The 24,459-nt window shown below is 38.7% G+C and overlaps 1 protein-coding gene across 6 annotated transcripts in view; it reads right to left on the bottom strand.

Moving 5' to 3' along the window:
* DLG5 (discs large MAGUK scaffold protein 5) overlaps positions 1-24,459 on the bottom strand; it is a 113,818-nt gene that overhangs the window by 67,609 nt on the left and 21,750 nt on the right. For 3 of the 6 annotated variants that reach the window (XM_072870547.1, XM_072870544.1, XM_072870545.1), the window contains exon 2: positions 2,379-2,447. The exons of 2 other annotated variants lie outside the window; for them this stretch is intronic. In XM_072870547.1, the coding sequence (XP_072726648.1) occupies positions 2,379-2,447 (69 nt within the window). Of the gene's footprint in view, positions 1-1,197; positions 1,262-2,378; positions 2,448-24,459 lie in introns of those variants that run through there. One more of the 6 variants, XM_072870549.1, reaches the window with a different exon arrangement.

The following is a 24,459-nucleotide window of genomic DNA, read 5'->3' as shown; positions in this document are numbered from 1 at the left end:
GGGGAAACAAAAATATTCCTTTACATGCATGTGTGCGTACATATGTACAAACAACGTATGTTTGACAAATCAATGCCAAACAACATATTCCAAAGCTTACACTGTCTCCAAACCGTGAGCTATTTACCTTTTTTCACTGATGCATTCATTTCACAGGCAAAACTTATAATTTCCACTGCACAGAACTACCCTTGTGAAAACGTATTCCAGTGAGATGGGGACGGAGCAGGGGAAGATGTATGTAAAATTCCTGAAACACTATAGCAACTCAGTATTTGTTGGGATTCCATTCAAAGAAGTCATATGAAGCCTTCAGGGAGCTGGCATGCAAACAGTTTCAGTTATGATGGTTTGTCATTCAACAAATCAGTCCATATTAAAATAATCTGACTGCAGCTTTGAAGTGACTTGCAAACATGCCTATTAGGATATGTTGGTTATTAAGCAAAGAAATTTTGCTATTGATATTAGAAACATTAAAAATATTATCCCTTGCAGAACAAGATGTGAGGGAGAGAAAATTATTGGGGGGGGGTGGGGGAAGAGATACTCATGAATAACAAGTCTATAACCAGTCTATAAAACAAACATGCCAGCTTCAAACAAAGAATTCCCTGGCTGTTAATGTACTAAATATTAAACACCTAACTCACTTTAATCATTTGAATAAAACAAAACTACAGAGAATACTAGATCAAAAATTTTGTTTAATAGCAGGTCACTTAATTTTTAGGTTATTAATAACTTTGATCACTGCACACACCAAAGGCATAAAACACTTCCAAGGACAGCCCTTTAGGTAAAATACACAGATCAGGATTCAGTATGAACTTCAATATTTTAAAGCATGAACAAAACATAGTTCGGAAAGAATTCAGTTCTGACTCATATATGGGGATAATGGATGTCTCAGAAGTAACATGCCAAATTCTAAGTAAGTGCTCAGAAATAGGAATCCCATAAGGTACTATGCCACAGACAATCAATAAAATAGAAAATAGAGGCCAGGTATCTGTAGCTTGAGAGTGGTCACTGTTAAAGCAAAAGTTCTCTTCATGATGGTAAACACTAGCTGTTCACCTACCTACCTTTACTTCCAAAATTATAAAAGGTCAGGTACAAACAATTGAGTATGTGCATTCACAAAGTCACAAAAACTGGGAGGGGGGGGGGAAGGGGGGGAAGGTTTAAGTGTACCTTTCCTTTTTGATATCAGGAACATGGGACTAGAAAGGACCACCTGCATCTTCTATCTCAGGCATCACTTCATCCAATTATTCCACAAACTTACTGGATTTCACCTTAGAAGAACTTCCTTATTTGGAAGGCTCCTTTTTTTGAGTCTGGTTCTCCTAAAAATTTAGAAACTTTCTTATTCCTATTTCTGGCCCCAATTTATTCATAGCAAATTAAATCATACTCTTCCTTCAGGTAATAGCATACAAGCATGATCTTGATAAAAATCAAACTAACATGTCACAGCTTCCCATATTTTCAGCAAATAGTTCAGTCAACCCTAAAATCTTGTTCCTGCATGCTGGAGTTAAAAGTTCAACTCAATGACTGCAAAAGATGTCTACCCACATCCTTAAACAGACAACTGACTTGCCTGGTGCTGTCAGGGAAGTCTACAGATGCCTGACACAACATTGGAACTTTAAATATGCAAGAGCCTAGATTCCCCTATCCAAGGCAAGTGACACTTACATAGATTTCACAATAAAAGTATTTGTGTAAGTAAAGAAGAGGAAACCTGACAGCTAATACAGCTATTCCAAGATCATCTTGTTGTTAGACATCTTTTGTCCACATTTCTTTTTCCTCTAGTTTGTGTTTGGCTTTTTTTTTTTTAATATTTTGTCTTTAGAAAAAAGGAAGCCATTCACTGCATGCAGGAAAAAAAAGGGTTAAGGCTTGCAGCCACTTCTGAAAGTTTAAAGGGCTATGACCTTGGCTAATAATATTTTTAATTTCTATGATGTTTTTGACTCTGACTACAATTTTCACATCTACATAAATATATAAATACATATATATGCATGCCTATACATATTTTTATGTGCACAAACTTGTATAAGCCTAACATTGCCATTTTTACATGGTTTTACTAAGTAACTCAATGTATAGTTACATAATGTATCCAAATGTAAAAGATTTTACTGGCAACAACTGCATACAGCCATGAAAAGGCTTAACTTGCACTACACAAAATGGATATACTTTTTCCTGGTGAAGATGCATGGTTACATCTTCTAGTTCCACTTCTTTGATACTATGACTGGAATCCCTCTACTCTTCCCAAAGCCAGCCTTAAAAACTTGTTCTCCCAGATCCCCAAGGACACATTCATCAAGTTGTTAGATTAATACTTTACTCACCAATGCTACTCAGAGAACTGCTGCTTTCAGAATCAGAAGGCATTATGGACAGCACACTGTAAGTAGACCCTACAATTAGAGAAATAAAGACAGTATTACTTTTTTTTTCTTTTCCTCTCCCCAAACCAAGCTAACCATTCATTTTCTTGATACTGTAGATGCCAAACACACTAAATTAGAGAGAACACATGTCAACAATGCATAAAAATCTAACAGGAAAAGTAAAATTTGTAAATGAACATTGCACTGTGCACTGAATAGGAAATCACTTTGGATGAAATGGTAAAAACGAGTTCAGCAATCAGCAAAATATTGAACTAATACAATGGTTATTTCAGATACACTGAAAATACACAGTTTCATCTCTACATTATGAAGATTGAATGATACGTGTGACAATAGTCAGAATCTATTTTGGTTTCTTATCTTTTTACATGCACCAGCTCCTATTTCATTGTGTAACTGATTTGTACTCTTATCCTCAAACTTCCTTCTGGCTTAGAAATTTCATTTCATTGGTAAATAAATCTTGCTTGCATCCATTTGCAACTTTCAGTATCTAACCTTAAAAGCAAAGACCTACAAAGCCATCTGCTGTTACTGACAATAGCAATAGCAAGTTTTTTCACTTATTAATAGATCAATAGACAGAGGCGCCTTTTATTTCAGTTATTTTAGAAGTATGCTAGATTTTACTTACCAGAAGAACTAGAAAAACAGGTCCTACTTCAAAACCTTACAAACTAAACAGCTCCACCATCCCTCACTAACAGGATAAACACGCCACAGTAAAGACAGGGAGTGATTATGTGCAAAAGCGATCTGAAATCTGGTCCATTTTCAGCACTAGCCAGGATGCAAGACCTGTCTTCACAACAGCCAAGCTCAAAGACAGTTTCAATACTTTCAGGAGCTGCCTCTCCTATAGTCCTCCTTCTTATGTTTCAATATTTGTTCCTTCCAGTCTCTTTGAAATTAAGAAATAAAAGCTGAGCAGCAGCATGAGATTAAACGCATGGGTCTACCTTTGAAATAGATTAAAGAAAGGACAGGCTGGAAAATAAGAAAGAAACCCTAGCTTTTGCTCATCTCCTCTGCTTCTTACTAGGAAAAGACATGACATCTGTAACTGGTGTTAGATGAAGGAAAGACAAGATGTGATAAAATAAGTTTACAAACAACACAAGCAATCACAGCAAAGTGAATTAAAAAAAGCAAAACACACTTAGGCCCTGATCTTCAGCTAGTAAAAGTGACATGGACCCCCACTTTAATGGGGTGTGCTTATTTATTTTGACAAAGAATGAGGCTCCTACATTTGATAAAAGGAGTGATGTCTAGGTAAAAGCAAACTTAAACAAATTTTTGAATGTAAGGAAACTCCCTCCAAGCAAATCCTCTGGTTTTATTAACAGACGTTGCAGAAAATGAAGTACCAGAAAAGGAACTGAAGCTCGAAGTAGACTGTTTAACCTGACAAATCCCTGTGAAAAATGATTCAAAATACAGTGGTTACAAATAATTCTAGCTGATTTTACGGGATGCATGTTTTTTGTTTTGTTCTTATTTTTAAATAAAACACATGACAAGCGTGTCACTGACACACTGGCTTCAGAAAAAAAAAAAATCTGCTGCGTATTTTTGCTTCCATTTAAAACATTTTCACATAACAATTTAAGCTGTGTTCCTATTTCACTAAAGCTTATTAAAAGCAAAATAATTTCTACATTAATTAAAATCAACACCTTTGCATAGTCTAAACTCATATGATTTACAATATTTCTTGTAGTCTGGACTAGAGGGATTAAAATCATAAGGGAAACTGAAAAAAGCAGATCAATATATTAAACAAAGTAGGACATCTTTATGAGAGACAACGTGTACCGAGATTGTATCAAACCTGGGTGGGACTCAAGCACAATAAAACCTTGTGCCAAGACGTAACACTTCATTATACTCGGCAATTTAAGGTAAAATAGCCCAGTTGCTCTAAAAGATTACATAGGAGTCCCATACCTAAACAAACTTTTACTGATTGTTAGCTGCTTTTGCTTAAGAGTGAAGAAAGAAAAGACTCAAAATCTCATCATCTTAGCTGATCTTGCTTTTATTTATCTTCAAGAAGCACTGATCCTCTCTATCTTCTTTTCCTGTATTACAAGCCAGAGCCAGGGCTTAAAACGAGTCAAATTCTCCCCTCTGGAATAGATGGAAAAGTTTTGTGAAGCTGACTTCATCAATGGAGACATATGACTCTCTCTAGCAATGTTCTTAAAACACGAGCTCAGATTTGTAAATGCAAGATCCAGTATGCATGGCATGTTATCACAAGAAAAATGTACAATTGTGAAGAGGGGAGGAATCACCTGGCCCATTCATAATTCCTCACTTCTAACAAAAGAAAAAAAAAATCTAGTAGCATTTGTTTGGCTTCCAAGGCTGTTTGTGGGTATGTTTGGTTTTGGTTTGTTTTTAAACTACACGGGATATAAGTCCATTATCTATAACACATGCCACCTTTGTCATCAGAAGCAGTATTAGTAAGCGTCAGAAGCAATAACCAGAGAACTCTACACAGCTTTCACAATATTAAAATTCATCTTTAGGTACTGAACTGATACACACTCATACATTCAATTCAGGCTAAAGTAGCATTGTACTTGATGTATTCTGCTTGGTCAAACTAGGAATACCTCAGTAGTACCCGAAAATGCTCCAAGACAGCGTTTCCCCACTCTATAGGATGCCTCCTCACATAAATGAAAAGACTCAAAATCACCCTAACAGGAATTCAGATACAGGCAAAAAGGCTCAAGCTAGTTTCTATAACCAAAGGCACTAGAACACCCTGTTTATTCATGAGCTACACAACCATGGTATTTTAAGAAATTAATTGCAAAACCATCCCCCCCACCTTGCTAAGCAATTTTGCACTTCATTTCAAATTCTTAAAACTTTCTGACTGTCCATCTTGTCAAATTGCACAAGAAACAAGACCAGAACACAAAACCCCACAAGAAGCCATGACTACTTTTTCAGGTTAAAGTTTAAAGTCCTTCACACCTAGGGGTTCATGTGCCTTTCATCTTACTTGTCCAAATATTTGTCTATCATATTTTTCCGCTAGTATTCACCTTGCATGCCAAAGTCCCCCAGTACAAAAACTTGCTACATTTGATTTCAATTCACTGACTCATAGCAATTGCCAACATACTCTTTAAGTTCAAAATTACAACTTGAAATTACAGGATTCTGAGAAAAACGGTAGATACTACTCATAATTTAAAAAGAAAAAAAAAGAGTGACCTGTCTTTTACAGATACACATTCATACAGAGAGGAAAAAGAGCGTAAGCATCCTGTCTGCATGGCAGCCTTGCTTTTGGGGCATTTCTTTTTTGCTCATCCAGATTTAAGCTTTGGATCAGTTCCTGATTAAACATTAATACATCCTGTATTAAACAGCTTTGGCAGAGCAGAGGGATTTAGAAACTGCTACAGTATATTCTTGAGAATCTTAAGAATCCCATTTCCTTCTATTTTCAACAATTAGAGCAAGTCAAATTTCCTTAAGTTATTACTGTCTTTATTAGTCAGATGACAGGAAGGCCACTTAAAAACTTGCAAATTCAGGAAAGGAACTAGTTGCTTAACTGTGGAAGCCACCTCCAGGGACAGCAGAGGAACTGGATTCTAGTTTGCCTCCATCTTTCACACAATGTCCACAAAGAAACAGTGATATATAGTTTCCTTGTTAAGAAAGACAATGATGGTGGAGGAGAAAAAAAAAGTTACATGTCCTAAGAAGACACCAACTGTCTAACCAAGCAATTTCCTCATCAGCAATGCCAAATCTAGCCTGATGGAATTAAATTATTAGCACAATATTAAAACAGAACATTTATTTCTTCTGTCTTTCTAACCTTTGAATTGTGAAACACCATGTAACACTGGACATCACCTGTACTTCAAGGAGAGACTAAAAATAGACAAGCCAGCTAATCTCAAAGTAAAGCCTCCAAAACAAGCTTGCACTTGGTACCTCCTGTAAGAAAGCAGGACAAAGGATCAAGTAAAATTTCTTCTAGGACTAAATGCTAAATTATTGAATGACTTCTGAGAAAAACACACTGTGTTCAAATTTCATTATGTGGAGATAAGCTGAATGTCAGGATGGCCATGGCTGCGTAGAACCTTCTCATCCTCCTGCACACACATACGTACACAGGCTCTGCTCATGGCTCTAAAGCATAGTGTGTGCAAGGGGACTGTAGGGGCAAAATAAGATACAGGGACTCAGCTTTCCAAAATTAATTGCACATATGCTTTCAATTAATTTTTTTTTTCCCAAATCTGTATTTTCCTCTCAAATATTTACAAAATTATATTTATAATTAAACCAAAAGAAGCCTATTTCACCTTCCAAAATTTGCTATATTAACTAAATGACTGTGTAGGAATAAGAATAATAACTCCCTCAGATACACACTTTCAGCACAGGGCCAAAGAGGCAGGTATACTGAACCTGTTTCAGTGTGTGAAGAGCCAGGGTTTAATCCAAGGAGCATTAGGTGTTTCATCCCACAAGATAGGGAGTGCTCTGGTCTTAGCTGCACAGCTCTTGGCACATCACCCATCTTTAAGGATTGCATTAAGATCTGCAGTATGGCTGACTCCTAACTTAAGCATGTTTCCTAACGAGGAACACTTATCTCGTTGTAGGACTGAGCCTAGAAGGCTCATGCTTTGCCTGCATGAATTTCTTTGGCTACACTTCTGCTTTTAAGGATGACATAAAACAACTCTCCATGCTCCCCTGCTGCGAATTTCCATTGTTAATTAGACTCTGCTCTTCCTCTCCCTTTCCTTCCCAATGGAGTGACTGCCAGCTGATTCAACTTCTTGTCAGCGAGTGATTTTTCTGATGGAGGTTCAGCACACCGGATGAAGGGGCAGCATGACAAACATTTGTTTATCCACAGCTTCATGCACCAAACCAAACTGACTTTGGCAGGACTCCTATTTGCTGCGGGGGAGCAAAAAAGTTTGATTAAAACTGGAAATGACCCAGATTACAATGTTCCCATTGCCTTTACAACAAACAAAACTGCCAAAGGAGCTTAAGATCCCATGCATTTGCCATGTGCTACCTCCAAGTCTATTCTTTTCCTGGCAGCCTGTGCAGCCAGGTTCGTCAGAAACCATAAGACACAGTCATTTCTTGCAAGTTGTGTGACGTTCAGATGCTAAATTCTGACCTCACACAAAACCTTCAATTGGGTATTTGTTTCCATCCATGTCATATTTATTTCAGATGTTTCACAGTCATTTACCTTTAGGGATATGAGTAACTCCAAGAACAAAGGTAGAAACTTAGCAGTAAAGGTAAAACAGTAGTAGAGGTCATATCAGCAAAAGTTTGCTGTCTCTTCCCCCACCTGCTTTTAAACATGGCTTTATTACTTATTCTACACACCTAGAGTTCCTTAATACTGTGCCCTGCAGCACAAAATCCTCTTATTTTTAGGACACCATGAAAACGAAATGAACATTAAATGGCTTTTTAAATCATCAAGCAGCTAAAAATTTACAATTTTTATTTCCCAAATGCCTCAGTCTATAACAGTTTCACAGAGACAGTGAGGGTCAAAAAGTTGATTTTCTTTTTACAAAGGAGAAAACATTTTACAACAACCTATTTATGAAATATTGAGATATTAATATTAAATGTCTGGTTTTGGAAAAGATACATACTTTAGTGCTTAAACCATCCTTCAATTCTAAGCGGTTAAGAATAAACTCCTGTTAAAGACAGAACACTTCACACATGAACAAAGACTTTGGCACCTTTCTCTGAAACATTTAGTAAAAACCAGCACTGGTGACAGAATAACAAGTCAGGCTGATTCTGATTTAATATGACCATTTCTTTGTAGGCTTAGATTCAGAAAAGTTAAGTAACCTGCCGGAGGCCAGAGACATCAGTAAAGAAGCCCTAAGTTCAGATGCTTAAGTTCCTAGTTGTCAGTCATACAGTTAAGTACAGCACTCGATTTTCAGCTGTTAAAAACCACACTAGACAAATATTTGTAAAATTCGTATTTTCTTAGCAACACCTGTTCAAAACACTTCATAGCAGAATAAACCCCCAGACTTGCATTTCTAAATATGCATTCCTCAGTGTACCCTCTCTAGCAACATCTACACTCATTGCTATAGATATTTTTTCTCCTTAGCCAGGAAGCAATAGTGACTTATACTGAAAAGAATTTACAAGATATCTTTAAGAGAAATCTAAGTCACTGGAGTATTGTTGTGCATCTTACTACAATGTGAATTATGAAAGGAAGCAGACGTTAGTGCCTTCAATAAAAAAAAAGCGGAAGAGTGACAGTGAAAAAGATAAGAGGAAAGGGCAAGAGACAAGAAAACGAGGTAGATCATTTTTCTACATTATCACTTTATCATTAGGATACACTTACTGCTGTCCACATACTTTATTAGCGTTATTTGTTTACTGCATTCTGAGATTTCAGTCAAGTCACCCTCTTTTCACACAAAGAAGCCCAGAAAAGATTAAAAATCTTTACAGATCTGAATTTGCATAGCTTGATTCACAAAACACACATGATGACAGTGTTTCAGCTGACAGCATTCAAGCTATTTTGCCATGGACATAATGCTCTAATAATGCCTTAAAGAGGAGGGACAGAAGCAATTTTTAAAAGCCAAATTACCATGAAGTTTTATTAGCAGGATAGCAGCTATTACCAACCGGTAATTGGAAGCAAAGAGGTACAAAACTTATGACTGCTTAAAAAATGAACAAAACCACACCCAAGTATATCAGGTCAGCTAGAAATAATGCCCCTTGCTACCTTCCAATCTTTCATTTCTTTCTTTGCAATTTATAAAATGACTAATTTAATCTCTTGCACTCTGTGAAACCACATCAGAAGTGATTAAATATATCTGCTGGAACAGTAGGACCAAGATGCAATCATAATTGCTGCTGCTATTACTTATTCAAAAAGTCCTGCAGCAATTCAGGTTCTGAACCAGAAACAACTGCTTTAACCTTTGTCTTCTTGCTTTTTGACTGGGATGGCTTTTAACTCTACTTTAGTGAGTGCATTTTGTCTTGACAAGTCATTTGTCTCCAACACTCCATTTCAGCTGAGGAGAACTACAACAGCAAATGACCGTACTCTTCTCTTACAGCCCTGAATTTCCATTAGGTAGTGCAGCAAGATGGGTGATGACTTTTCAACAGTTATTTTAAGGCTAACAGCAACATACCTAGCTACCATGAAAATATCGGCATGCAAACTTATATTACTCAGATTCTGGCAAAAGAACAACTTTTGGTTTGTAGAGCTCCACACACTGCCTTTGCTGCTAACTTTCTTACAAGAGAAATGCATATTTTTGTAGGCTGACACTCAAAAGGCAGAGAAAAGAATAACTGGCTCCAGATTCTTTAACCTCAGCATTTAGTACAGATAGGAAAAAGCTGCATTTAAATCAAGTCTTAGTAAAACTGCACTGCAGGTAGGTGAAACAAGTTGTCACGTATTTCAGCTCATGTGGATTATACAGGTGGTCCTTGCGTTATCATCAACACAGCAGTGCTGTCTTCTGTTCTACAAACATGATGTTGTATTACAGCTGCCTACCTAATCAAACAAATACAGAAATCATTTTTATGAATTATTTTTAATATAGCTGCTTTAACAATGCCAGTTAACCTATTCTGGGAAAACCCATCTCCATTTCACTGGTAAAAAGCCCAGTGTATCCATTAATTTTTTCTCGCTTCTGGCCGTCAGGAACATTACATTTGTTTGCTGGATTATGTATGATAAGCCAAAGGAAAGGAAAAAAAAAAAAAAGATAAAATCTAATAGCATTTTACTTTTTTAACAAGCTTCTCTCAATCTCAAACTCTGTTTCTCTTAAAGTTATCCTCTCAATCTAGATTACTCACTAAATTACACATAAGAGGATATAATTAAATTTGTTTATTAAGGTAGAGAGATGTAAGTTTTCATTAAACCTCCTAGATTACTAAAATGCAGTAGAGGACGTTCACTAATCCCTTTCCCCTCTAGGAAAGGAAATCAGATAACCTAGTGCCTAAATCCACTTGGCAAGCACATGCTCCTTCAGTACTCCATCTGCACAGTGTCCAGCAAAATGGCATTCTGACCATTCACTGGATATTCCAGGTATTGCTGAAGGGTCCAAGGCTTCTTCAGCTGGGCAGTGCAGCGATGGCAGTCACCAGAAAGCAGCAGGCCCTCATGGACCCACATAATCTTGAGCACAGTGCTCTTTGTCCCTACAGCCATCGATGAGATGCCATCTCCAACAGGAAGCAGCTACAGATTCCTCTGTCTGTACACACATGACAGTGAGAGGGCATCGGCATACACCCATCTACCCCATCCAGGGAGCATCTACAAACGTCACATTTTTGTTCTCTGTATCAGTGCTCAAAGCACATCCCAATTGTGCCTATCCTTACACCTAACTGTCCCATTTGGTCCCAGCTGCCTATTCCTCAACACTGTCCGAACAGATTGTGGCAACTCAGACCCATCTATTTCCAAAAAGTTTCTCATCTGCCCTCTATCTAGATGATGTCATCTGTCAGACATTTAGAAAATGTCATTTTCAAGGCCACTACCCTGTCTTTCTGGTCCATTTTCTGAGTTTTATTGCCAAGCATAGGGCAGATAAGAAGTTACAGCATCTCAGCAAATAAGAAGTTAAGGAATTGTCCAAATACATTGCTCTTGCTATAAATGGTGTCTATCCACAGGAACTCAACACTTCAAACCTGCTGAACCTGCTACTGACTACTAGAGCTCTTCTGAGCTGTAAATGCATGGTATATGAAGAGCTAACTGGGCAGCTCCAGACACTGATGCTGAAGAATAAGAGATGTGAGCTGGACTCCTCCTCAGCCATGACTGAAGGGTGGTATTGCTCACTACAACTGGAAGAAAAAAAAAAGTGAATTGGGAAATGAGACAAGTCACCCAGAAAAGTCCACCCCAACCCCCTTTAATGCTAGGGTGCAAAATTTTTAAGAACATCACCAAGTTCAGAGTTGAGTGACAATTGTTAAAAATAAGGCAATATTATACATCCATTTTTATTCTGGAGGAAAAAGGGATAGACAGATGATGCACCAAGTCACATGTCATTAATTGGTCTGGGAAAAGACACCTCTTAGAATATCCTTCCCTTTCATTAAGCTTTGAGAGAAATAGTATTCCTGAATACTTTCAAATCTCCTTGCTAGCTTCTTTTAACCCTAGATAATAATATATTCACATCTATTTTTCCTAGCACACTAACCAGTTCTTAAAGTTTGAAGAAAGACTTGTTAGTTGTCCATTTTGCTATGCAGCACTCCTTCCAGGGAAAGCGCACTTTGCAAAGTTATTTCCATATCTGGAGGCAATTCTTTACATCAAGCTATATTCCAGAAGCTTTGCAAGTAACCTGACTGAGATTTCTGGAGGATGACACCATCTGCCATTTGCAACTGACCCTAGAAGATTTAAGTGAAAGGAAATTATGTTCAGAAAATACCCACACGCTATACAGTCAAAAGCAAAAAACTGTTGGGGGATGAAGGTGGTAATATGAGATCCCTACCAATGCATTCTCAATCCGCAACAGTTGCTTTACCAAAGTTGCAATAGTGACAATTAAGAAACTCAAACTTCATTTAGTTTGCACAGACATACAAAGAGCTTCAGAGCATATTATTTCATTAAATAATTGTAGTCAGGTAATATGAATGGCAAAATTTTAAAAATAGCATTATTAACTCTACAACTAAATGCCACATTTAAAATTTAATTTAAATTTTGGAGTTAAATCAAAGTAACCACATAATTATGTTTGTAAAGAGGCCATGCCATAAAAAACCCCTACATGGAAGAACAAAGGAAAAAGCAACTACAGGTATTTAAAACTACAGACACTGACATTCAAAAGACTAGAAATCTACCAGGTAACAAGGAAAGCAAGCATTAATTCCTCAAGATTAGCCTCTTAATGCATCCAGTCCTTTCATTAACTCACTATGTCTTGCAACCAGGTATTTCCTCTGCAGAAGCAGCTAGGGGAACACCTGGAACTGCGGGTGACAAGAGTGTCCATCACGTGCCTAACCGGAGCTTTTTGCTAGCAATTCAAACTTGGCCCATAACAGACAAGCATTATGGTTCAAACTGGCTTTTTAGGACAAGTCATCAAGAACACACATGTACCTACACCCATCCGTAAACATAGTCTAAATACAAGAACTGATCTGCTTCAGTGATAATGGTACAGTTAAAGCCACATAGCTTTCCTACACTGCAGAGACTTTTACACAAGGACAAAGGGGTTTAACATAGCTCTAGCTTACTCCTGTACAGGAGGAGAATTAGGCACACAAGGAAGAAAGCACCTCAACACAAACATAACCACAATCACACCAAGGGGTTGTGCTATTCACAGGTCAGGAAAGAAAAAGGCTGCATTTAGGCCAGTCCTTTGTGATTCCAAGCAGAGGAGTAACATCAAAGTCCAAAGGCTTTTTTCCCTCTCCCCATACTATCTGCCTTATCTAAACTCGCCCATGTACAATTTAATCTTGTAAAGCTATCTTCTCTGAATATCCTTCCAATTTATACAGTCCTAGCATATTGACAAGGACCAAACTTCTCTTTCTAACAAGAAATAGAACAAAGTAGTTGGAACGCCCTTCTCAAAAAGCAGCCCCTGTTACTATTCAAGGACTAAACCAGCAACTGATTGAAGAAGTTACGGTTACACAGTATCTCCTCATATGCTGTTCTGCATATTAAATGCTATAAATAATAACTAATTAGGAAAACTTATGAGCCTGTTGTTTCTAGCCTGAATTCCCCATTTTCCTACAACTTACAAACCAGCTCACGTCTACTGCTTGTAAGGATTGCAAGAGATGTACCAATACAACCATCCAAACACGGACTATGTGGGAGTCAATACTCAACATGCCTCCTTTGAAATTCAAGTGGCATTATGAGATTTGACTTTTCCAAACCATGCACCTCTAGAAAAAGTGATTCATGTTACTTGGTATGAAACCTGGCATAATGCTCAAGTAATCTCCTTTCAACCTTGAAAGGAGATGCATACTCCCCCACTAAGCCCTAAAAAATGAATTCTCCTTATATTGCTCTTTGTAGCATGCTTCAATATTCAGCCTCTAAGTAACCCCCCTTCAGGAAAAACAACAGAAAAATATGTCCCAAGATGGTTTCATTAAGGTATGTCAGACAAGGGCTTTAAATTCAACTTTGTTGTGTCATTACAATGGAAAAAACTACATGCACTTTCACACAGAAGAGGGCTTGTATCCAAGCTTCTTCTGTCTTTCTGTTTACAGCGATTGTTACTTGAAATGGTAATAAAAAAGATAGACCTAAGCTAAATCGTTTAATCTAAGATTTCTTGTCTCCTTTGAAAGTTTATTTTTTTCCCCAACACTCTACTTCATTTAAGAAAGCAAAAGTAAGGAAGAATAAAACATACATCTTTTTTTCCCCTCCTAGTGCTGTAGAGCAGGAAATCCTGTTGCCAGCAGTAATTCCATGTTAAATACATACATATTTATTCTGTAGGCACAGAGTCCAAGGCTCTGCTCAGCAAAAGAGATACAAGTCCCTGTTACCTACAGACTTCAGGCCTAAGTCATCTTCAGGACATGTGCAATTATAGGAAGGTCATCAGAACTGCGTGAATGCTACTAGCACACACCAAGCGCTGCAGACAAAAGAAATGTTCAATCCATGGCAAAGCAACAAAGACCCCTCTCTAAAACTGGACAAACTGGAGTAAATATTCTGTGTGTGTCTATACAGGAACTTTCCAGAAATGTACAAGTTTTCACAAAGGTAATAGCTTAACCAGACAACTTTTGAAAGTGCCAAGCACTGATATGACCTCAGAAGAGGAGGTGGAGAAGGTAACGATATCAATTAAGAATATATTTGAACCACAGAGTGTACTTTTTAAGAAGACAAACACACAGATATAAAAAAAAAAAACCCTGCACCTACGCCCCCATTTAAACAACACAATTAAGTATGTCCTTAAGTGCTCTGCTGTACTGAGTGATTATTACAGAAGTCTATTACCTATGAACTATTTACAAAAATAATTTGTTGCAGAAATCCCCAGGGGTAAACTTCATGCCTCTTCTGGTTACAGCTGCACCGCCCACAGGAACTTTTCATCCCTCACCAGAGGTAACCTTCGGCTGTGATAATGGCAGCAACAGGCTGCTAACCTCCTCCACTGGCACAGGCACAGGCACAGGCACAGGCACCGCCAGAGTGTGTGTGAGCAGACCTCTCCCTGACACACACAGGGAATAACACAGGAAAACAGTGCTTAAGCTTCCTAATGGCAAAAATAACACGCGTAACTAAATACAACAAAAAGCCATCTTCATACAAATGCTCACGCTACCTGGGAGCTAAGAGCAGAGAAGGCTGGAAAAAAAGGAACTAATCTGGAAGCAATTATGGCACACATTCCTCTCTTCCCCTTTTTGCCTCTTCTCTGCAGGACACGAGTGCTGCTACTTTTCCTTCTCTCTCAGTCACGGCAGGGCAAGGAGGAGACAGTGTCCTCGGCCTCTGCTGTGGCCTGACAGAGTGGCGAGGCAGTCCTGCATGGCCACATGGTGCTTTGCAGTGCTGAAGGAGTTTGCTTGCTTAGACACAGATATTCCTAGGGGCTCCTTCTTCCGGCTTCATCTTTTACATAATTCTTTGATGCAGATCCTGTTTGGAGACTAAATCAATTTTAGAGTCTAGAGAGGATTTTTTCCTGCATAGCAAGGGTATCAACATGCTAGATGGGCCTTTTAGCCTTTTTAAGATTATTATTTTGGGAGAAAGCAACTGCAACTGCTGCAACTCTAGCAAGTCACAGAGTGGCCAATGACTTCAAAATGGATTAGCTATGACCCTTTAAGCCAATAGGTCTGGGTAACCAAGCAAGCAACTGCAGTGACCATACAGAGAATAACTGGAAACTTGAGGTACTAGTGACAGCCAGGCAGATCTTAGTAATGGGAGGTTTTTTATAAGCCAAATATTTACCATAAGATCAATTATAAGGAGGAAAAAAATGCCTGCAATACAGGCAGCCAAATGCTGTCGGCTCCATCAATTCTGGAAAAAGTTTTAAAGCTAACTGCACTGACAATGTATCTACAAAAGACTGAAATCACACCCTTACGGGGAAGCAGTAGCATTAGCATTACATGTCAGTGCACACTGAGCTTAATGGAGTGCAGCAGACCTCCCTGAGTCTGTGGAAGAGACGCAGGCTAAAAATCCAGCAAATGCACTCGATGTCTGGTATGCTACCCCAAATGCAAATACAATGCCCTAGTCCACTAAGACAGTGGCAGAAGAGAAGACAAAAGAAAACAAAACTACAACACTGAAGAAGTAGAACATGGCGTATTGGACAGCACAAGTCAGAGCTGTTGAGGGGAGAAAGAGTGGCCTCCACCCGAGAGGGGTGACCGAGCCAATAAATGAGTCAAGACCTGTCCTGCTTGGAAAGTCACCTGCCTGTCACAGAGCTGTGGTTTCCCCTCAGCCTTCTCTCACCTACATCCCTCGGAGTAGAGGAGCAGATGAGGATGCTGCCTCCCCATCAGCACCACTTGTCAGGCGTGAAGGTTGAGTGAGGACAGCTTTAACATTCAGGCTCAGCGACTGGTGCCAGCACGGACGTGCCTTAAATAAGCATGCCAGGTGGTCTGGAGTAGCAGATAGACTGCCTAACACTTTGGAACCTCTTCATTCAACCATATAAACACCCACATTTTACTGTTCCTGTATCAGCAACAGAAGAGGCAGTAAAAATTGTGCCTCCATAGGTAGCCTTGAAACAGGCTTGGTTGTGTAGGCTTAACAGCAGACTTTGACACCTCTTCTCCACTTTAAGCCTCTGGTGAACCAGCCTTCTTCACATCTTCCTCCTTGAACAGGTTCCGAAGATACTGGGGATGTTCCTAAAGGAGATGGTGTCACTGAGAGCAGCTGCCATCAAGATGAAGTGTTTCATTTTGATTCCCGTTTCAGCAGTAGCCATGAGAGCAGCAGTGAGGTCAAGGGTGTGCAGGGGACAGAAACAGCATGAGGAGAATGGCAGTGGAGAAAAAGGGAGGGAAAACAAAAAAAACGAAAACAAAAAAACTGAAAACAGACATCCATTGTTTTCCTCACATAAACACTGCTTTCAGTATGAAACACTGACATACAGTTAAGCACTGGTTAAATCATAATCAAAACTGTGCAATTCCTATAGAGTAAAAGGCTTCCCCCCAAAAAAACCAAAAGACCCACATTGAGATGAATTAGCATGCTACTGTACCCATAACCACCAAATGTTTGAAACACATTACAATGAAGACCAAGTTCAACTAGTCTGTAATATGAAAAAGTGCTTAGGAAATGACCATATAAAGACAAGTTGAGATGGATCACTGTTTAGAAGCACAGGATTAAAATCTCCCCTGTCATGATTTACAGCAATCTTTGATACTGCAACTCTTTTCTACAAGACATTTTCACCATTTTTTCATTTATTCTCACACAGTACTGCATCATCTCCTGTTGTTTCAGAAGTATTTTTATTCTATATTTCCATTAGATAAATCAAGAATATTCAAGATATTTAAATTACAAACAACTAGATTACATTCAATTACAATTTTTCCACATCCATCCGTTCTTATGTTGCTGCAGGATTTTAATGTTAAGAATACAGGGTTGAAAAAAAAAATAGGAAGTTTAATCATGTAAACTGAAGTATGTAAAAGCAAATAGACAATCAGAGCTCAAGTTAACAGTTCCGACTTTTCTAATCATGCTGTAAACCAAAAATTCCTCAAGGGAAATACTACATCTTCTGTCTGCTTGGGTAATATCTTCCAAAAACTGACATTTTGAGTATATTAGAAGATTTGTCAGAAACAAGTGTGAATATTAGTTTTGATCCATTAGAAAGTGGTTCACATTTCAAAATCCACAATGCAACAAATCCCCAAAGGGTTTAAACTCCAAAGGGTTTAAATCCCCAAAGGGTATATGCTTTTGTATGAAAGCATATAACCATCTCTTTTCCTTCATAAATAACATCAGTGGAAAACTTCAGAGAAAACTTAAATTCTTCAACTGAAAAAAAGGTTGATAGCATGCAGCTCTTTAAATCATTGTTTTCCCTTCCTGTGCTATGCTTTATCCTGCTGGGAAAACAAATCCTGCAACTTTTCTCTTGAAGGGCTAAATTTGCTGTATAATTAGTGATGCTTATGCTGATTCTGTTTCACTTAAAATGCAGAGAACCTTCCAGAAATATTTAATAAGTCAGTACTTTAAAAAAAATAATAATTAAATGCACAGAATGGAGATAATTGAAAAAAATGAGGGAAAAGAAATCCAAGCTACTGTAGAGATCCCTGAAATCAAAAAATGAAAACTTGTTTCCAACCAGAGGAAGTATTTAAGTCTTTATAGACTTTCAGATAGGTCCAGATTTTTTTGGTGAAGGGCAAAGTCAGACAACTTACATGCCACTATCCTCAGTATGAGGACAATGGGATAAAACAGCAAGATTAATCTGGAGAGGACTCTTTATTTTTTAGCACGTTCTCTGAATGTATCCAGTAATGTATCTGGACAGCTGTGAGTTTGGAGGTTGGTCATATTCATTTATTTTTCAGTTTCATAAAGTATGCTTTTCTCCATTCCCTAGACAAATTATCAGAGGGAAGGGACTTGATGCACAAATGTAAATTAACACTTGGGAAAAAAACCAAACAAAAACCCACACAAACCCTCCTCACCCATCCAACTAGAGTTGCTGTGCTGGTTTTGGCTGGGGTAGAGTTAATTTTCTTCATGGTAGCTAGTATGGGGCTATGGTTTGGATTTGTGCTGGAAACAGTGTTGATAACACAGGGATGTTTTAGTGACTGCTGAGCAGCGCTCACACAGAGTCAAGGCCTTTTCTGCTTCTCACCCCACCCCACCAGCGAGGAGGCTGGGGCTGCACAAGAAGCTGGGAGGGGACACGGCTGGGACAGCTGACCCCAGCTGACCAAAGGGCTATTCCATACCATATGATGTCTCAGCATATACAGCTGGGGGAAGAAGGAGGAAGGGGGGGGGACGTTCAGAGTGATGGTGTTTGTCTTCCCAAGTAACCATTACGCGTGATGGAGCCCTGCTTTCCTGGAGATGGCTGAACACCTGCCTGCCCATGGGAAGGAGTGAATGAATTCCTTGTTTTGCTTTGCTTGTGTGTGCAGCTTTTGCTTTCCCTATTAAACTGTCTTTATCTCAACCCACGAGTTTTCTCACTTTTACCCGTCGATTCCCTCCCCCATCCCTCCTGGGGGGAGTGAGCAAGCGGCTGCATGGGGCTTAGTTGCCGGCTGGGGTTAAACCATGATAGTTGCCTATCACAATCCCCTGAACTATAAACAAGTACAAGCACCAGAGTCCTATAATATAATAAATAATACAATAAAGTTGCTACCTTCAGGTAGACTACTAGGAGAAAGAATAGTGTAAATTGAGGGAGAGTTGCTAATGTCTCTGCCCTGCCTAGGCAAAATCCCTGCGCTACCCAACCACTCCACCAGAAAATGAAGCTGGTGACTTGCCACCAGCTCCACACATATAAAACACAGGAGCTGACTGTGCAACTATCCAAGATAAACCGAGCAGAAGCATTCTCCCAGGCACACAGGAAAGGCTTTACAATTCAAAACCGAGCTCAAGTTGCACCCAAGAAGATCTGGAACCTGTTTCATTTTAAAAACATCAAAAGTTTCCCCATCAAAAAAGACAGCCTCAAGTGCTTTTTGGTGATACCATCCGGAAGCAATTACCACATGGAAAGGGGAGCCAACAGGAAAGTTTTGAAAAACGAAACCTTGAATATCTGAGCTACTGTGGCCCTTTGGATAGGTGAGCAACATCCCTGTACTAGAAACCTGTATCAGGCAAGTTATGTTTTATTAAACAAGTCAAAAAAAAAAAAGTGTCCTGCCTGGTTACAGCAGGACTTAACTCCCTCCTGCTACTTTAAAGCTGAACCCCTGTAAACATTCCTAAAAGTGCAAATACTAACCGCTGCTATTAATCACTTCACATTTGGACACAGTAGATCAGCATCATCTTGTTTTCAAGATGAGAGTATTCTAGTCACGACTTACATGCTTTTAAAATGTTATCTCCCTGGTTCCTCAGCTTGCCATAAGAAGGGAGAGTATTTGCACAGATTAAATGATCACCCACTGATTCATGCCTGCATGGCAAGTATGTGCCCTCTGGCCAGTGAGGTTCAGAATTCATCAGAAACAACATGCTGGCAGATTTGGACTTGGGATAATTTCTTCCACACACACATGTAATTGCACATTTATCACCTACACAAATTAACAGCAGATACAAATAAAAGCAACATCCAGCAAATAAGTAGCAATGATAATGGGCAGCTAAAGAGAACAGAAGACTCAATGTTTCAAAGAAATGCTGAAGATAAACATTTAAACAGAAAGACTATGGATCAAACAACCAGACCATCATGTTTTACTGGCACACTTAGAGGCACTGGAATTTGCTGTTTTCAAAAGTACAGTGGATCTTACGAACCGTTCCCCTCCCAACAGATAGGGAAGAAAAACAACTAGTAGAACGAGTAGAAACAGGATAAGGAAATCCATGCTGGCATCAGCAAAGTTATTCTTGGTCCATTAGGACACTGGAATAAAATGGAAAGAGGCAATCACACTACTTCATGTTCCCCCACTAGTAGAAATCAGAGCCCTAAGGAACCCGCTGGCCCTGTACTACTCTCATCCCTCCTAAGTGGAGGTGGCTCCTATCTCCTCCTTATATCTCACTGTAGAAACAGATCTAGTCCTAGCTCTTAATCATCATCTTTCATCTGCTCTCCGAGACATGGTTTACCTTCTCACTGAAGGCAACCATTTTAATTTTCCTACTTTTTAATTCTTGTCTGTCTTAGCAAGAAAAAGGTAAGAATTTTCATCACTGTGGGGAGGGGGAGCTCTTATGATTAGTATTTTTGGAGAAGAGAAAGAAAAGCTGTGTTCTGAAAGCAAACAGACCAAATTTTATAGGACCAAAAGTCCCTGCCATGGCCCTTGGCTCCAAACACACACACGATAGTCTTTCAAAACATCCATCATCTCATCAATATTCCTGTTTCCTACCCAGAAATCTAGTATTCTATTTTTGAAAGTAAAGACCATGCCTGTATCTTCTACTTTCCAAGAAATGAGGGAAGGAAAACACTTGCACACTTTTCTTTATTTTCTTTTTAAATACAATACTATATCTGGAGAACGTATCTTCATGAAGTATAAAAATTGAAGTCTTAAATGATAACAAGTGGCAACACGTAATTAGTAAGACAGGTGGATTGCTTATGTGATTTAATTTATCAAGGTGTTTTTTGCGTTATGAGTTAAACAGATGTCATTTGGAACAAATGACATAATTTTTCTGTTGCAAGTCTTAGCACAGGACAGTAACAGTGGCTGGATTAATTTCTTAAAAAAAAAAAATTAGAGTGTCACTGCTGATACACAGAAGCAAGGTTAGGTTTAGGCTTACCTTCCCAGAATTATAAACTGTCAAAAAACTATAATTTCCCTACTCCGAACCTCTATAGTTGCAAGATCAACAGTATCTTAAGCCAAGTACAGTAACCTACATTTAGAAGAACATGAATATGTGTCCAGTGATGACTGAAAGCATGATTACTGTTTTTAAAATTTCAGATGAAAGTTTCTGTTAGAACACAGTATGTCCATTCATTGTACACTATACATGTATTGTTCTTCCCACAAACAATGAAAATAAAGAAGAAAGATAACTGATGATTTTAGACAGCCAGAAGTTTTAGCCAGCAACGTTCAACATGAAAAAAATTGAAATCAACCTTTGGAACTGTTAAATCACTGGGCATTTTCCCCAAAATTAATGGGAAGCAGAAAGCTTTCTGAAAAACTGCCAGCACAGTAGTATCACTCACAGTTGCTCAGAGTCTGTTCACCAATGGTAAAGCTTTGAAAGATCAGAAATATCCATAAAACATTGTGGTGTTGTGAGCAATGCAGGCATGGAAGAAGAGGATAAAAAAAGAATGGGGAATACACTATTTGGAATGCAGTGTGCTAACTAACAGCAGGAATAGGTCTGGAGAAAATCCTGTGGTGTGATAGGAAATGCTCACCTATCGAGGAGCTACGTCAATGCTAACATATTCTTCAGTGTTGTGCTCCCTATGCCAAACTGCCAGGGCACTCAAAGGAACTTCTTGTGTCCCTGTGACTAGAAGGTATATGCACAGATAGCCTCAAGTGCCATGAAACTAGTGCAAAGAACAAGGGTAGGAGGGATAAGTGGGGAAGTTTTCTCAACCGTGCACTCCGAACCATGTTACGGCACAAGAGCTCTCCTGCCACTGTGACCACGGATCTCATCATGACAGCTCAGCCTGAAACACAGCTCTCAACTTCACATATCCACAACAAGAAGCAGGTACAGTACAAGAAAAATCCAGAAAATAAATCACAGCCATGTAAGCCACAATAAATCTCTAAATGGGTGACATCTTTTCCATGCATTTTGGTATTATGCTAACACATACTAAGTTGATATCTAGACAGTAAAACACCAATTTGAAAACCAATAATTAATGTTAGCACACAGGCTTTTTTTCCACAAAAAAAACTTTCAGCAACCTCAAAGCAAAACAAAAGTCAAAAACAAAAGGAATAAGATGCATGAACCAGAAGTCCTAAAGAACAAACCATAACTTTTGTTTTAAAAAGTCCTGTTGCTTCTGTGTTTAGCTGTAAATGGCAGGAAAGCTGTCAGCATATTCACACATAGAAAAGAAAACTGGAATGATAAAACCCGCTCTGCTACCAAGAAGCTCCAATACGGCACTATTGTGGCTGTTAAAAAGGCAGGCCTAGACAATTGTGCTTATTGTCTGAATAAAAATATTACAGAGGAATGGATGTAGCAAAAATTTTATAAGAGCGAGCTTTGAGAGTTCTTTTAGATTGCTGAAGAAAGGGATGAAATTGAGAACCTGGAGAAACCTGAGCTACAGCTGGAGCCAATGGTTGTTTGTCTTGATATTCCTATGTCTGCTCAGACAGCAAACAGTGCTGAAAGTTCCGCAAAGCAGAAGTTCCACAAGACCTTTAAAAAAAAGAATGAAAAAAATCGGGGCGGGAGGGGAGGGCGGATTACAGAAGTGGAAACACCGTGTCTAAGGATGGTGACTAGCAAGACCTCCCTTTACACAGAAGTCACTTGTAGAAAGCTCTAGTTGTCAAAAGCCAGGTTTGTAATGCCTTGGTTTTTCAGTCTCAGCTGCTAGTAAGATTATATCCTCTATACATGACTTTAAATGGAAGAAGGTATAAATTGATACATCACACTTGCAAATCCAGAACTTCAACATCACACTTAGAAGGACCTTTCTATCAAACTATGATTTCGGTACAAGACATGTGCAAACCAATGATGTTCTTGAAAATTTTTCAACGAGCCGTTTTAGCTATTGCCAATCTGTTACCAGAAATCATTTAACAGTTTGTCTCTAGAAAAGCTGACTGCGTAGGAACCAACGTAAGATCTGAAAAGATATGTTAACAGGACTGTCTACTACAGGTTCTGTACAAAGCTAAAAAGGTAATATGGCTCAAAAAGAAATTACTCCACAGCACATATATCGGGGGGGGGGGACACGACGACAGGACACGACACAAAAAACCAAATACTTTTCTTTGAAGGAAAAAAGAATTCTTTTCCCCCATGTGTGGCTTTTAATCAGTCTCCAAACAACCACAGGAAGCCCAGGTGGTTGGGACTTTAGCTGAAGAGCTTCCCATGCTACTGAACACTGAAAGAGGGAAGTGGGTTAATACACTGCCACAATCAAACCACCAGAAAAGCCTGATTTCGGTTTCAGAAAGTTTCACTTCTTCACGCTGCACAATTCTTACCAGGAACCATATAAGGTAATGGCTGGATTGGACATCAGACCATTTGATTTGCCAATAAAAATGTTTTTCTTTCTTTAAAGGAATTTTGGCAATTTATTTCAATTAGTTTTTGCTTGTAAACAGCAACCTTCTGTATTTTACAGCCAAACTACTGCAAAGAATGCCTGAAATACATCAATCCACTGTTCAAGATATATCAATCAATGCTATATTTCAGCATCAAGATCAATGCTATAATCAAATCCCTCAGAAAGAGAGAATAGTAGCATAAAGGAATTATAAAAGGAAAAAAGAAACATCACTCCAAATTTTTCACATCCTTTTTCCATTTCCTTTCCAAAACCAAGCAGAAAGCCGTAAGAATAGCCAACAAAGAGCCCACAAAGCTACTCAGCACCGATGCAACCACTCAACTTTCCAATACCTTTCAGTGCAGCTTTACAGTAATGCATTTCTGCTTCTGCTCTCTTCCAACTCATCTTCCATCTCAACTCCAAAGATTACAGGTTGATTGTACAGACAGTATCTCATATATGCTGCTCCCAAGTCCTCCCAACCCAGCAAAGCTTTGTCATTATCATGTTGCTATTGTCTTCCTCATCAAGTCTGTGTTCCACAAACAGGTCTCTGATTAAAGCCAGACAAGTTTGCTTAATAACCATAGTCATTATCACCTGGTTTCAGGTGCTGCCTGCATAACACTTGATTTTCATTATTTTTACTACGTTATAGCAATAATATATTTGTTGCACTCTTCAGCATTGCTTTTGGGACGAGTGAGACCAGCAAGCAAGTGCTCATAAAATGAAATAAGCCTCAAGCTTGAGTTAATGCAAGCTTGAAAAAAAATCAGAATAACAAACTATCAAAAAAAGCACAAGGGAATTGTTATTAGAAGCAGCCATACTACTTTTCCAAGCACTGTACACGAACCAACATATATTCT

The sequence above is a fragment of the Ciconia boyciana genome, chromosome 8, assembly GCF_034638445.1.
Source record: "Ciconia boyciana chromosome 8, ASM3463844v1, whole genome shotgun sequence".
Classification (NCBI taxonomy): Eukaryota; Metazoa; Chordata; class Aves; order Ciconiiformes; family Ciconiidae; genus Ciconia; species Ciconia boyciana.
The sequence above is the reverse complement of the archived record's forward strand: the minus strand, read 5'-3'. Positions and strand labels throughout refer to the sequence as shown.